Source organism: Ostrea edulis, chromosome 7 (genome assembly GCF_947568905.1).
Source record: "Ostrea edulis chromosome 7, xbOstEdul1.1, whole genome shotgun sequence".
In the NCBI taxonomy this organism is placed as follows: domain Eukaryota; kingdom Metazoa; phylum Mollusca; class Bivalvia; order Ostreida; family Ostreidae; genus Ostrea; species Ostrea edulis.
In genome coordinates, this window is record NC_079170.1 from 3,665,597 (window position 1) to 3,680,698 (window position 15,102).

Below are 15,102 nucleotides of genomic sequence, written 5' to 3' on the forward strand. Positions count from 1 at the left end.
TTTTATATAGTGTCAAAACTTGTTTTAGAACAATTAAAGCATCACAGCAGTCACACACACACACACACACCATTTATATATATAAAAAGATTTAAATTGAGAAATGTGCAACCTATATGACAGGTTTTTGTATTTTTTTGTTTGTTTGTTGTTGGGTTTTTTTTTTTTTTTTTTGTTTTTTTTTTTGTTGTTGTTTTTTTTGTTGTTTTTTTTTTTTTGGCGCTATGGTCATTATTGTCATTATGACTTCACTTTGTTCTGTAAACAGCGAGATCGATCTTAAGCTACAGCATTTAATTTTTAAAAATTCATCATAAAATTCATTCCGTGTAAAATCTTCCAGCAGTCCCTGCGTGGTGTTGTATCTCGATCCGTGTGATGAGTATCTATCATTGTTTGTCTCTCTTCAATGTACAGATGGCGTTTGGAATCAATATACTTATTTTATTTCAAAGTGAACTGTGAAATTGACAATCATGTACAGAAAATATATTAATGGTAAGTCAGTTTATCATAAAGCATGCTAATGAATTACTAATTTCGTGTTTAATATTTTATTCACTTTTTTTTTCTTTTCTTTATCTAATATGTTACTAAGTGTCAAAGAAGATCCTAGCAAGTATGATGAAGAAGGGAAATAATCATGGTATTTAGAACTGTTTATGAATTTCAAAATGAAGCGCATGAGGATCTCTTTGAGTTTCAGTTATTTTCAGGAGCAAATGAAAGAATATTTTACTTTGAAAGCTGGATTCTTTAGCAGATCTTTCAAAACAATGATCTTATTAACTATGAAATGTTGATCATGAAATGCAAAGTTTAAATCTAAACCATAGATTCTTGTAATTTATATTTTGGTGGGATCATCATTCATGAGACAAAATTAGAAATTAGAGTTTTTAAAGGATTTACTAAGAATGTAATTTTTCGTTATTTTCATTTTCCATTGAATACACAATGATGATAGTAAATACACTTCTACCATTCTGTTCCAATTCCTTATACATGACACCTGATTTTCTGCTTTTATAGCGAGCCATACTGTAAACTAGCTGTAAATGTTGATATTTTACCCGGGATAATCACGTGATCAGTATTGCTAACAGAATGTAAAACAACACTTGTTATTACGAATAAAGACAACTTTTTATCACTCTGAAATCAGTTTTTATGACGCTGTACATAAGCATAGACACTCGGTGTTTTAAATATATATAATAAAAAACGTCTTTCTGTAAACAAAATATGTTATTTACAGGAAGTCATTTTTTTATTATAGATATTTGAAAGCTCAAGTGCATGTGGCTGTAATCTCGGTTTTCATAACGCTGAAATATCTTTGTTTATAATGCTGTACTCTCTGTTTTTATAACGCTAGTAAATCTCGGAACTTCTCGTGTGCCTCGTTCTTCGCACACCGAAGGGTAACGGAAACATCCGAAGATTGCCGATTGATTTTTATAACGCTGGAAATTGTTTTATAACGCTGAAATCTCTGTTTTTATAACGCTGAAATCTCCGTTTTTATAACGTTGCAATTTTATATATAATGAGCGCTGTTTTTATAATGTTACAATCTTTATTCACTAATTTAATCACCACAGGTTTGCTGTTTTTTGTCTACATACTGGTCATTGTGGGCGTACTCCAGCATCTCCTAATTACCCGGAAGTACAAATGGCAGACCAAGCTTCTGACGGTATGGGCTCGTTTTGCAATGAACGATTCTATCTCACATGATATAAATTTAACTAACATGACGTCAAGGGAGTTAATGACGACCGTATCCACCCACCAGGCATCATACACAAAAGTTGAACATCTTATAAAAACTAGTATCAAACCGAATTTACACACAGTCTCAAGTACACTAGTGAAGAATTCCACGATCAAAAAGATTGAATTGAAAACTTTATCTGTGACTTCTCTTGAGAAGAAACCTAGATTCTTTCTATGCACAGGCATTATGGGTAGGCTAGGCAACCACTTGTTTGAGTTTGCCTCTGGATATGGCGTAGCCGCCAAGAAGAACATGATCTCAGTTATTCGGCGGAAAGGTTCGGTAGACTCCGTGTTTGAGCTAAAAAATGACAGTCATCTTCTGCTTTCGTCTGACCGGAAGGAATGTGAGCACGTACCGACGCGATATGAGAGATGGTGCAGTCGATATGATCCGCAACTGGAGAATTTCACCGTCAACTCCAACATGTGGATCGGATGGGGTCTACAATCGTGGAAATATTTCAATGATTCTTATCAAAGTCTGCGAAAACAAATGACGTTTAGGAAACACATTCGTGACAAAGAAACCCAGATACAGGATAGGACGTTAAAAAAATTCAATTTTACGTCACGGTCTGACGTCACATTTGTTGGAATTCATATTCGGAGAGGGGACATGTTGACGGATCCTCTGGGTTATGACGTAACCACCCCTGAATATATTTCTCGTGCAGTGGGTTTTTTCAAAAATTACACAAACACTATTTTTATAGTATGTTCCTTGGATTTAACTTGGTCTCAAAAACATATACCAAAGAACGTGAGAGTTGAGTACAGCGTTGGAAACGCACGTGATGTGGACTTGGCTCTTTTAGCCTCTTCTGACCACATGATTCAAACAGTCGGTACTTTTGGATGGTGGGCTGGTTGGTTAAACAATGGAAAAGTAATTTATTATAAATGGCCTGCAAAGGAGAAGGGAAGGTTGCGAGGGACGTTTAGTTCGGATTACTCGGATTTTTTCATGCCTCATTGGATTGGAATGTAGTAAAGGCATTCATACAATGCACGATATTCTGACGTATATCGGGTCAACAAAATTATATATATTTATACATTACTCTTCCTTCAACTAGTTTTTAAAGCTGTATGACCCGATGTTCATGTATTATTTTTGTACATAATTAATTTAAAGCAGATTCATTACTTTATAAAGTTATTAACTTTTCCTTAATTACATGCTTGAAAACATCTGCATGTAAAAGAAAACAGTGCGAATATTATTTAGAAAGTAAATAAAGTGGCTACATATATAAATCATCCCAGAATAGACGTCTATAAATAGACCCACGCGCGTCAGGGGAATCCCAAAATGATGTATTAACTCATACGCAACTGTCTAGTTTAAAGGCTGATAGAGCTTAAAACAACGAATTACTAAGAGGTATTTGATATTTTTATTTCTATTAAACTTATGGTACGGTACTGTTATAACAAAATACACAGCTTTACACAGATAAGACCACCGATGATCTGAAAGTTTGAACTGGTCACGTGACTGTCACTTGAAATGGCAGAGTGACGCGGTTATTTGTAAACATCGATTTAAAATCAAATTATTTGGGTTAAAACAGGTGAAATAATTTATGGTAGGTCGTACAGCCTCATAACTACATACGTGCGATGATTTAATAGCGTTTTTACGAGATGGAAAAAAAAATATTGTAATTCGGACCATACAGCTTTAAGAAAATATTTTTAAAAAGAATATATGCACAGAATATTAATTAATCGATCCTCAAATAGTGAAAATATATACATTATGTTGTCTTATTGCAAAAGAATATTACTACGTCTTGACCGTACATATAAGTACTTACAGAGTTTTCTAATGAATTGTAAACATGAGTGTGAACTTGTTTGTGAATGCGTGCGTCCTCGTGGGCCACCGGGCTATCATGAGAAAATATTAAGTACATGAATATCCTAGACATATGTTTATCCCAAATATTTATAGTTTTTTGACATTTTCATAATGGAGCCGGTATTGTGATGAGATTAGTATTAAAGCTTTCAGCGGCTCGTCCGACAACACATCAATTAGGGTTACCAATAGTTCCATTGTCATTTGTATCATAAGGACAATGACTGTCATTGTTGTTTACGGGCAACAGGTTTTGGTCCATCGATAAGAATATTGATCTCTCTCTCGATCTCTCTCTTTCTCTCTCACATTACTAGGAAAGATTTAATTATACTGTCAATTCTGGTTAATCAAGTACAATAAGGTCATGGATATATCAAACTCAAGTAATGTGTCATATTGTGATTTTTAATAAAGACATTTCTCAATGAAATTGTTCAGTTTGCAGCAGTAAATCAAAGGATTGACTATATTCCATTCTGATGTCGATGGAAGTTCTCAATGATATCGGCGTTCAATGTGTGACGGTTATTTTGTGAGTGAATTATAGCTATCATAAATGTATTTACTGATATTAGGAATGGGTAGTTGAAGGTGCCAGCGCCGCACTTCCACAGTTATAAATAAAAATAAACGTTTATTCGGTACATACATACATACAAACATACATACATAAATACATACATGTATATACATACATACATACAAACATACATACATAAATACATACATACATACATACATACATAAATACATACATACATTACATACATACATACATACATTACATACATACATACATACATAAATACATACATACATACATTACATTACATACACACACACATACACACACACACATATACATACATACATAAATACATACATGTATATACATAAATACAAACATACATACATATATACATACATACAAACATACTGTACATACATACATACATACAAACATACGTACATACATACAGACAGACAGACATAAATACCAAGGATAACCCATGAAAACTTGAGAGCTTACGGTATTCCAATGGGGTCCCTTGATGCCCGGATGTTTGCGCTAGGGGGTCATTTGGAGTTGGAGACTCTGAAGGTTGGGTGTACTAGTGTTAGGCCTACTTCCTGTTATAATGAATAGGCGTGATGTCTGTATACTGCCATACACAGACTTATTTTCGTTTGTAGTTTGAGGGTTTTTTTCTTTTATTTTGCCTTGAAGTGAACATTATGGGGAAAATAGTATAACATGTTTATGTACTAGTGGTATAACATGTTTATGTACTAGTGGTATAACATGTTTATGTACTAATGTAGGCCTACTTCCTGTTATAATGTATAACATGTTTATGTACTAGTGGTATAACATGTTTATGTACTAGTGGTATAACATGTTTATGTACTAATGTAGGCCTACTTCCTGTTATAATGTATAACATGTTTATGTACTAGTGGTATAACATGTTTATGTACTAGTGGTATAACATGTTGATGTACTAGTGGCATGGGGCCATGACCAATCTCCAAGGATTTTAGTAATATGGTAACAGTTCTAGCATTGTACTGCCTACATCTTTCGTTTTAAGGTGAGGCTGGATTTCAGTTTTTGCTCTGGGTATCCTGTATGATATCAATCTAGATCAATCTTCTTTTGTTTCCCATCAACATCAGGTGAGCTTCAAACATCGGCACAGACGTTTACGAAGTGTAACATGTTTTCACACATCGACAGATAATAGGCATTAAATTATGTCACACTTCATCCATGTCACATGTTGGTGAATAAAGTCAATCAGTAATCAAGGCTTGAGTTACAATTTACATAGTTTACATGGTAGGTTCGCCGGGGGGGGGGAGAAACCATCTTACATGAACGCAATAGCGGGTGAATAATTTTAACTAACTGGTTTTTTGGTGCTTTATTTGGCCGGGGGGGGGGGGTATTTGGTTGTTTGTTTGTTTTTGGGGGGTTTGGGAGGGGTTGTTGGGTTGTTTTGGGGTGTTTTTTGTTTTTTTTTGTTTTGTTTTTTTTGGCCAGTTTGGGGTCTTCAAACCTTTTCTAAACAAAGGTAAATATTTGGGTCGCACCCCCCCACACACACACACACCCTGAAAATTTTCTGGATCCACCACTGGAACGTAAACCTAATCTTACTAAAATGCCGGTCACGGTAGGCTAGTAGTGACTAAGGATCTTCGTTCACAACCGAGACGTTCCGAGTGATTCGCGTCCACGTAAATCATGTACCTGAGGTTATATAGGACTGTTTCACTGATAAGCGCCGTGCATCAAATGGGGGAAATACCAATTCATTTCTCATAGACCTCATACTAACCTATGGCCCTCTCACTAATTAAATGTATCAATTTTACACAAATGACCGCCAAAGGTCATTCCAAGCGCTAATAAAAAAAAAAAACCACGGTAAATATTATATATATAGGGCCCGTTGCTCTTATACGTGTAGGTCATCTTTGTACTATTTTACATGTAGGTCATCTTTGTACTATTTTACATGTAGGCCATCAATGTACTATTTTACAGTAGGTGATATTTGTACTATTTTACAACACATAGCGATCTGCAGTGAATTACGCTCTGCATTTCAAACATACCCCTACCAAAGTAATTTCCCCGGTCATTTCTCTATTTTCATCGCCACAATAATATTTCTTTCAATTCCAAATAATTTCTCTCTTGATTTCAGTCAATCGCACAACACCTAGACATTTATACCTCTGCCCAATCTTAGGGTAAACTGCGTCCGGGTTACGCTTCCGGGGTTTGGTACTCTCATTCCAAATGTAATAGGTGTGTGTTTTTCGGGAATGATACTAAACACGGAGGCGCCGTTGGCACGATACTTCAGAACCCTCACTGAAATAGTCTCGTTCAACCAGACACTCGGCTGTCTCCGTAAATCTCTGGATATTTACGAAAAAAGCAGAGCGTCTGGTTGCACGAGACTATCACTGAAAAGCCTTGACTGCCATTTTGTAGTATTGCATGATCACACCCAGCTGGTGACGTCACTATGGGTGAAAACAATATGGGGATGAAAACAAATTCTACTGTGTCTCTAATCTTCTTTAAACTGATGTTTCCATTGTTTCAAAGTGCGATGATGCTCAATTTCAATACTTTCTTAATTACCTTGACATTCATAAAGGGAACAGAACTACCTTCATAATTAATGTGGAATACCATCCATCTCTTACAATTCGATGTGGTGGGTCACCTTCAAACTGCTTTGTTTTACGAATTGTTAAGCTTGGTGCAGTACACTACACTATACAGAAAGAATACGTTTCACGGCGTGTGTGACCGGTCAACAGGGCTGTTTACCCGATCTCCTAGGCACCTGATGCTTTTCTGGTATATCCAGGGGTCCGTGGTTGCATGCCCTTCTCTCAGTTTTGTATTCTTCGAGATTCCACCTCTGGTGTGTCCAGGGGTCCGTGTTTGTCTGATCCCACCTTTGGTGTGTCCAGGGGTCCGTGTTTGCCCAACTATCTATTTTGTATTGCTTGTAGGAGTTATGAGATTGATCACTGTTCGTTATCTTAACTTTTTCCTTTTCCTTTTCAGTATACATCAGCATTCGATGTCGTAAGATTGAAACATTCAATATTCGAACTGGATCAGCGCAATTATTGCATCCAATAATTTATTCGCCGGAATCGCGCATTATTTGCTATTACGGAAATAGCCGAAGAGTTACTATCGACTATAATTTTAAATTAAACGAATATTGATGAAGTTTGATTGTAATTCTCTCAAATCAAATAGTACTGAGGGATCTGATTGGTTGAATGGAATCACGTGACCTAAGTCATCTCATATGATTCCTCGGTACTTGATTTCATAGAACCATGCACTTAATTGGCAAAATTATGTTTCGGACGTCCCAGACTGACGAAAGAAATACATGACACCCAATGTTCCTATTTAAATGGTCACGTGATTACCTGTTGAATTCTTTGTAAACACCGATTTCTGGTTCAAACAGTTGTAATTATGTAAGGTATGTTAGATTGTAATGATTCCGGATATTTGAGGTACGACCATGCGGAGTTTTCAATTAGTCACTGTTTATATCACGTGATCTCATTTCTGTATAAACAGTCGTCTGTGTCATTCAGATAGAAGACTCAGCCAAGTAGAGAGAACGAGAATATGTGTACTAATAAAGTGTTCGTGGTAAACAATTTCTCGCCTGTTCTTACAGTTAGAGAGTGAATTTGGAAGGCCATCAGAAGTCTGGCCTGCCACGAAGAGGTTGACCTCCAGTAAAGAGGCTAGCCATAGTTTGTTTTTGGTGTAGGCCGCTATATTCATTGTCCGTCCTGAATAAGGCGTCCTACAGTGTATGGGGGTAATCCGAGGGCGACTGGGCTCTACATTTTATTAAGTTAGCACTACCAGTTTATCGTTGCTTGCCTCTGATTGACATAGTGATTCTCTGTTTGATTATAATTTACCTAGATATGGTTAGGACATATTTGTATATTTTGGCAGTCCACTAAAATCATACCAATTAGTTTAAATTAGTTATTGTTGAATACCCCAAACCCTGGAATTGACCGTGTACGATCCCAGAATTTAATGTAAATACGTTACAGATGTACATAAATGCGACGAGTTAAAAATGCTTTTTCAAATGGACAAAATTTGCCGAAACATCGGACCATGTACAGATCTTTATTATCAGCCATAGATAATTAGTACACAACATTGTATGAAGTGTATTAAAAGATTATGTATATTACGAATGACAACTATACACGTACGTTAATTTGATAATGGGTGTGAATTATTAGAACTCTGGGTGAATGTACTGGAATATTTCTTCATTCATGCAAAAGTCTATTTTACAAATCCATTAGAAACCCCTCTGCTTCACAATGTACCCGGCATGTACTTGTATGAACTTTTCTGATAAAAACTGCAAACCTCATTACTTTTAGCCTGTCAAGATAACGCGCCTTGTGTCCCTGGACTAAAGCCTTGATCCGCCCAGTCTTCAATGTACAGTTACCGGATTCCACCCAAGATTCTACCCGAGAAAATATTCTCCAGTTGTCTCCATGCCTCACATTTCTAAGGCACGGACATTGAAAGGTAATACAGTAATCTCACTTTTAAAATGTCCTTTTTTCTTTATTTTTTTTTCTAAATTTTCGTTCTACATTTCTCTGTTGATACGATATGGGTAACGTTTTGAGGTTCTCGCAGATCGATTTTCTGTCACGTGGTAGCAATATATACATGTACGCGATCGTGAACAGGTATATAGTGTTATTAATGGCTTAGTCGGACGTCTCCACTGTCTGCGGACATTTCGCGGGTTATCTAGGTTAAAAGGACAATTCTAGCAGATTCATTTCTGGCCATCGGATTTCTTGTAGACTGGTCTCTGTATTAAATTTTATTTTATTCCATGCATCTGATCGCTTTCATACCTTTTTATAATGTCCGACATGCAAATGCATAAAATCAAATAAAAATCAACATTGAGAACTTGGACAAGTTTAATTCTAACAGCACCGTTTAATAAACGCAGCTGGTTTCAGCAATGTGAAATCTGTTTCCTCTTGTTGTTGGTGTAGTACGTCCCCATTCGAGAATTTTTCACTCCTGTAGAGACGTCTCTAACTTCAGATGAAGTGCCACAAATTTAGTCTCGTGCTTAGGACCGTAACACTGAGGTGCTTAGGGTCGTAACACTGAGGCGCTTAGGGTCATAACACAGAAGCGCTTAGGGCCGTAACACTGAAGCGTTTAGGATTGTAACTCTGAGTCACTTAGGACCGTAACACTGAGGCGCTTCGGATTGTAACACTGAGGCGCTTAGGGTCGTAACACTGAGGCGCTTCGGATTATAACACTGAGGCGCTTAGGGTCGTAACACTGAGGCGCTTCGGATTATAACACTGAGGCGCTTCGGATTGTAACACTGAAGCGCTTAGGACCGTAACACTGAGGCGCTTCGGATTATAACACTGAGGCGCTTAGGGTCATAACACTGAAGCGCTTAGGACCGTAACACTGAGGCGCTTAGGGTCATAACAGTGAGGGGCTTAAGATCGTAACGCTGAGGCGCTTAGGGTCGTAACACTGAGGTACTTAAGATGTAAGGTTCTGTCATAAGGAATCTATATACAAAATCCAAAGGCTGTACTTTAAATAGTTCAGGAGATACTGCCTAAGTTTGGTATTCTTATTAAAAAGTCAAACTCTAATTACAGTTGAGGTCACAGGGTTAAAAACTATCAGGAAGGTCTTGTTGTATAGAATACCGATATATGAAATATGAGAGCCATATGACCCACAGTTCAAAAGTTAGTACACATTTAGCAATAAAGTAGGGGGCAGACATACAGGACAGGACAATATGCCCACTCCCCGGATACAGTCGCAAGGGTATAAACACTTAACTCCGCACACCTGCTACACTTGAAAATGATTTGTTTAAGTGAATTACCTGCACTATCTGAACGTGTTTACATATTAACATGACCCTGCTGTTGTTGAGATGAAGAATTTCAAAAATGTTTCCCTATATATCCCTGTATAAAACTTGTGTCCATTATTGTCCCCCCCCCCCTCTCCGAGGACAACATCTTGAACAAACTTGAATCTGCACTACCTGGGCTCGCTGCAGAACTGTAGCTCTCCGAAAAAAATTATGTTGACAGACCTGAGAGCTAAAGTGCCACTCATAGTAAAAACTGTATATTTATTGCGCACGAAAAGCTGCGCTCGGTTCTAGGTTTATTTCTCCAACTTCTTACACAATCTACCCAAAAGCATGAAATGAAAAAAATTCCTCAGACATTTATCAACTACTCTCGTCCCTTTACAAACCTTAAAAATGTTTTAAATGGCTCTGATCAGTCTCGGAAAGTCATATGTTCGAAATTTTCGCCTATCGACAGCCATGTTTACTTGTAAGTGAGATCTCGTAAAAATGTGTAGCTCTCCGGTCTGTCAACATAATTTTTTTCGGAGAGCTACAGTTCTACAGCTATACCTGGGCATGTTTGCATATTGATGTGATTAATTATGACCTTCTAGTCTTGTGAAGAAGATTTCTCCTCTCTATATCCATGTAAAACTTTGATCCTACCCCACCCCAGGCAGGCCATGGTTTTAACAAACTTGTATCTATAATATGTATCAGGAAACTTTTACATCAATCACAATTTTTCTGGCCCAGTGGTTCTTGAGAAGATTTTTAAGTGACCCCACCGTATTTTTGCCTTTTCTTGATTATTTCCCCTTTGATCCTTCATTTGAACAAACTTGAATTCCCAGAGAAGATCATAATGCGAAAAGTTAATAACAACAGACAAATCGTAATGGGAAAAGTTTCCTTTGTACTGTGGATATCGGTGTGGATATCTCAGAGGTTAGAGCACCTGACTATTACATATGTAATACAGGGGTCTCGGGTTTGATTCCTCGTCCAGTCAAACCATTGATATCAATCTGGATAGTTCAGTGGTTAGAGCACCTGACTAGTAATACAGGGGTCTCGGGTCCAATCCCTGGTCCTGTCATATCGTGGGAATGAAGGGCCTTGGATTTGATTCCCGGTTCAATCATATCGTCTTTTCCTTCTCATTACATCTACATATCGCAGACTATCCTTGACAATTCAGTTTGATATGATTACACTTTGTTTATTTTGTAGGGCGGTGGAGATTTAGATAAGTGGTGTGATGTTATTGATGGTAAACAGAAGACTGTGACCTTGAATCTGAAGATCTGTGATGAAGACTGGACGTTTGGGGTCACTCTCTGTTACAGTACTACAAATCTAAGTAAGTACTCAGTAATAATGTAAGACTGAACTCTGTATCATGTTTATCTAATATATACATTGTAAAATCAAACACATATTGAATTAATTCACAAACAAAATAATGTTCTGTTAAACTCACAAACACAAGTACATGTTACACATCACAAACAGAGGACTGTAATGTACACAGGACTGTAATTAACAAGGGGATGTAATTAACACAGGGCTGTAATTAACAAGCAGATGTAATTAACACGGTGCTGTAATTTACTCTGTGATTAGACATGTAATTAACATTGTGTTGGTAGATGTAATTAACACTGTGTTGGTAGATGTAATTAACACTGTAGAGCTGTGTAATTAACACTGTTTATAGATATTGGATTTTCTTCACTTTAGCAGTGCGATACTCAGCCACAAAGAGGTTGTCTCTGATGTCCACACATAAACCCCATGGATAATCTAAATCACAGTGAATGTAACGGAGGAACTGTCCGTCCTGATCTAGGATGTGGATACGGTCATTCTTATAGTCTGCTGTCAGGATGTGACTCTGGCTGTCTGTAGTGATGCCGTGTGGATTAAATGATTGCCAGGTATTAGAGGGATGACCAGTGTATCTAAATCGGAGTTTTCCTGACTGATTGACCACCACTACTGCACTAGCTTCATAGTCAGCCACACAGATATCCAGGTTCTTGTTCTCACTGAGGTATTTATAGTAACTATTAGAAGAATAGAGAGGACGACCCTGATCATCAAACTGAATGCTTTGTTTCTCTGTGGAGCCGGAGTAACGCACGACTTTGTATTGTTTTCTATCATCACTGATCATGGTAACCAGGAGATCGTTACCCGCGGTACAGCAGACATTGCGAGGTCTCCACCCCTGTAGTGTGATCACGGTCTGTCTCTTTTTATTCTTAATTAAGTTCACGGTGTTATTCCAATAGTCAGTATAAACAAGATCTCCGTCCCGTGTCACTGCTATGTCGTCTGGTTCGTTCCCTGACTTGGTTTTTATTGATGTCAGTAGTTTACTCTGGAGGTTGAGCAGCTTCATGGTGTCGTTATCCCCGTATGTCCAGACTTGATCTTCACTCAGACAGCTAACACTGTATAGATAGTTATACCCAGTGTCTATGGTGGCGGTGACGCGCGGCTCATCAAGCAGTGGTTTGACTGGAGGAGACGATACAGCTTCTGCTGACTTCATTGTGTCGCCATGTTCTGTGTTAATGGAGAATGGCGACAGAGAACCAAACATTTCATTGAGCTGATCTTTGTTTATTTTCTGAGGAGACAAACTCGGTAATGTAACTCGGACTTTAGGCGGTAATGTTCTAAATTGGGAATTCCTAGATTTGTAAGTAGAGGTTAAGGAGACGTCATTTGATTTTAGGATTGATTTCAAGTCGGACATGATCTGTTTGAGTTCCGCCATTTTCTGTGTGATTTCATCTGTATTTTTATTTAGCGCGTCCAGATGTTTAGTTTTCATCTCCGCAATGGCGGATTTCCGTCGGTTGACAATGGCGGTAATCTCCTGGTGTAGGATTTCTCCTTGTTGGTAAGCAATTGTGGTCAGTTTCCCGTATTTCGTTTCTAACTCGGCTTTTTCAGTTTGCACATCGGAGGCCATTTCTTCATATCGCGGGTAAATTCTTGTCTCGAGTTCTTTTAGATCTTTTTGTAAACTTTCTGTTTTAGCGCTGAGTTTTTCCAAAATATCTGACATATCGTGACCTTTGTGTTTACCTGAGGAGACGCAGGTAGAACAGACAGGAATGTTACATTCCTCGCAGTGAAGTTCGCAGTGTTTTTCGGGGTGTTTCGGACATTTTGGGTAGTTAGGGGTAACCTTTCTCTGTAAAAACGGCACGACATTGTGTCTTTTAGACGAGTCTGAGACATGCTTTACTGCACAGTTAACACAGAGATTTATATTACAAAGTTCACAATGACTCTGTAGGGGGACAGTTTCACAGAGGTCACACAGTAGGACTTCCTGAGCACTGCGCTGGGGATGCATTTCTGATGGCGGGATCACACGAGAACTTTACTGTCAATAAAAAAAGAATCTTAATTAGAGACGTTAACAGGTCAAAACAATTGAGAAGCTAGAATTATAGCATGATATGTAACACTGTGGTCATTAAATTTGATATTTCAAATGACATTTTATGAAATTAGTAACGAAGTGAGTAGATCGATTCCGTTGATCACAGGTTAAGTGATCAGATCAATCTCATTAATCACAGAAATATCGATACTATTAACACTACAATGTCAGAATGCATATATATAATTCTGTCTCACCTTAAAATCCAACATGGCCTCCCTGTTCTTTCGACCTTCCGTCTAGTCCTGAGAATTAAATACTTGTGCGGCGTGTCAGCCTGTATACACTATCTACGTGTTATCGCTTGAGTAAATAGTTTTAAAACTTGTTTTGACCTGAATCACGTTGGGTAGCTGTGTCAACATTTCCGCCAGAAGATAGAATTTCCTTTCATAAAAAATAAAATGCAATCAAATATGTATACAATGAATAACTGCTTTCTTTGATTATATATACTTATTGTAATTACGCCCCGTGCACACAAATAATATTGAGTTTAAGGTACAAAAGAAAAATTTGCAAGGTCAACTTGACGACACTGGGGAGGAGAGGGGAAGGGGGGGGGGGTGTCATTCAGTGGGTCCCCGTTTGACTCGTAATAATGAGGGTTCTTTATTTTGACAACGCCCACCATGACACGGGACCCCTGTTTCCATCGTCATATCTGAAGACCTGTGGCTTATAGTTCTATATTACAGGGCACTGTAAAGGGCCATTAACTACATTTGTGAAATATTTTACTTATGCAGGTAAATTGCGATATTAACTTTTTTATGTATATTTTACTTCAAAGCATCAAAAATAAAACATGCATATATTTATAAAGATATTAAGGGACAAGAATAAAAGTTCAGTGTTTGACAGCTTCTTATGTTAATGTTAATTTTATGCTCTTCTTGATAGTACATTATATATATTTAGTAGTTAAAGCTTTGAATTGAATTCATGTATCAAAAGATAACCCCCCCCCCTCTCCCCCATTTAATGTTTATGCCGTTTTAGTTGATGAATCAATTAAGGATTTGGCAGGCGAGGTTATTATAAAAAAAAAATTGAGGAATTAATTTTTATTTTATTTTTACTATTTCCTTCCCCCCCACCACTGTGAAAAAAAAATATGTGCCTATTTAATGAAATTCAACGTTTCTCCACCTTTAAGCACACAACCTCACATCTCACATTTTTTATTAGTACATGTAATTGTTTGTAAGGGTATGGAATCGTTATCTCACCAGAGGGAGCGTTACGCAAGCTATATTTACCTGACAGACATTTACAATAAATCGCTCACCTGTTTACAGATAAAGGACATGTAAATTACCCGTATTTTAACGTCCAGGAGAAGCTTGCGTAATGTGCTCTCTGGTGAGAGAATGCCATGAAATACGTTACGCATGATTTTGTATATCAATGTACATGTAGTTAACATATTTTGTTTTCTATTGTAGATTGAGTTGAGTGGGAAAATGAGCCTCCAGATGTATATGTACATGTGTATATTATAATTAAACTTCTGT

The 15,102-nt window shown here is 37.4% G+C and overlaps 2 protein-coding genes across 2 annotated transcripts; one reads left to right on the top strand and one right to left on the bottom strand.

Annotated features, from left to right (window-relative positions):
* Positions 1-284: 284 nt before the first annotated feature.
* LOC130047680 (galactoside alpha-(1,2)-fucosyltransferase 2-like) lies at positions 285-3,062 on the top strand. The gene is made up of 2 exons (XM_056143055.1): positions 285-498; positions 1,605-3,062. Exons 1-2 carry the CDS (start codon positions 477-479, stop codon positions 2,768-2,770), a joined length of 1,188 nt encoding a protein of 395 aa, XP_055999030.1. The 5' UTR covers positions 285-476; the 3' UTR covers positions 2,771-3,062.
* Positions 3,063-11,512: 8,450 nt separating this feature from the next.
* Positions 11,513-13,869, bottom strand: LOC130047681 (uncharacterized). The gene is made up of 2 exons (XM_056143056.1): positions 13,783-13,869; positions 11,513-13,525 (listed from the first exon to the last, which is right to left on the bottom strand). The coding sequence occupies exon 2, from the start codon at positions 13,493-13,495 to the stop codon at positions 11,834-11,836; it is 1,662 nt and encodes a 553-aa protein (XP_055999031.1). The 5' UTR covers positions 13,496-13,525; positions 13,783-13,869; the 3' UTR covers positions 11,513-11,833.
* Positions 13,870-15,102: the final 1,233 nt, after the last annotated feature.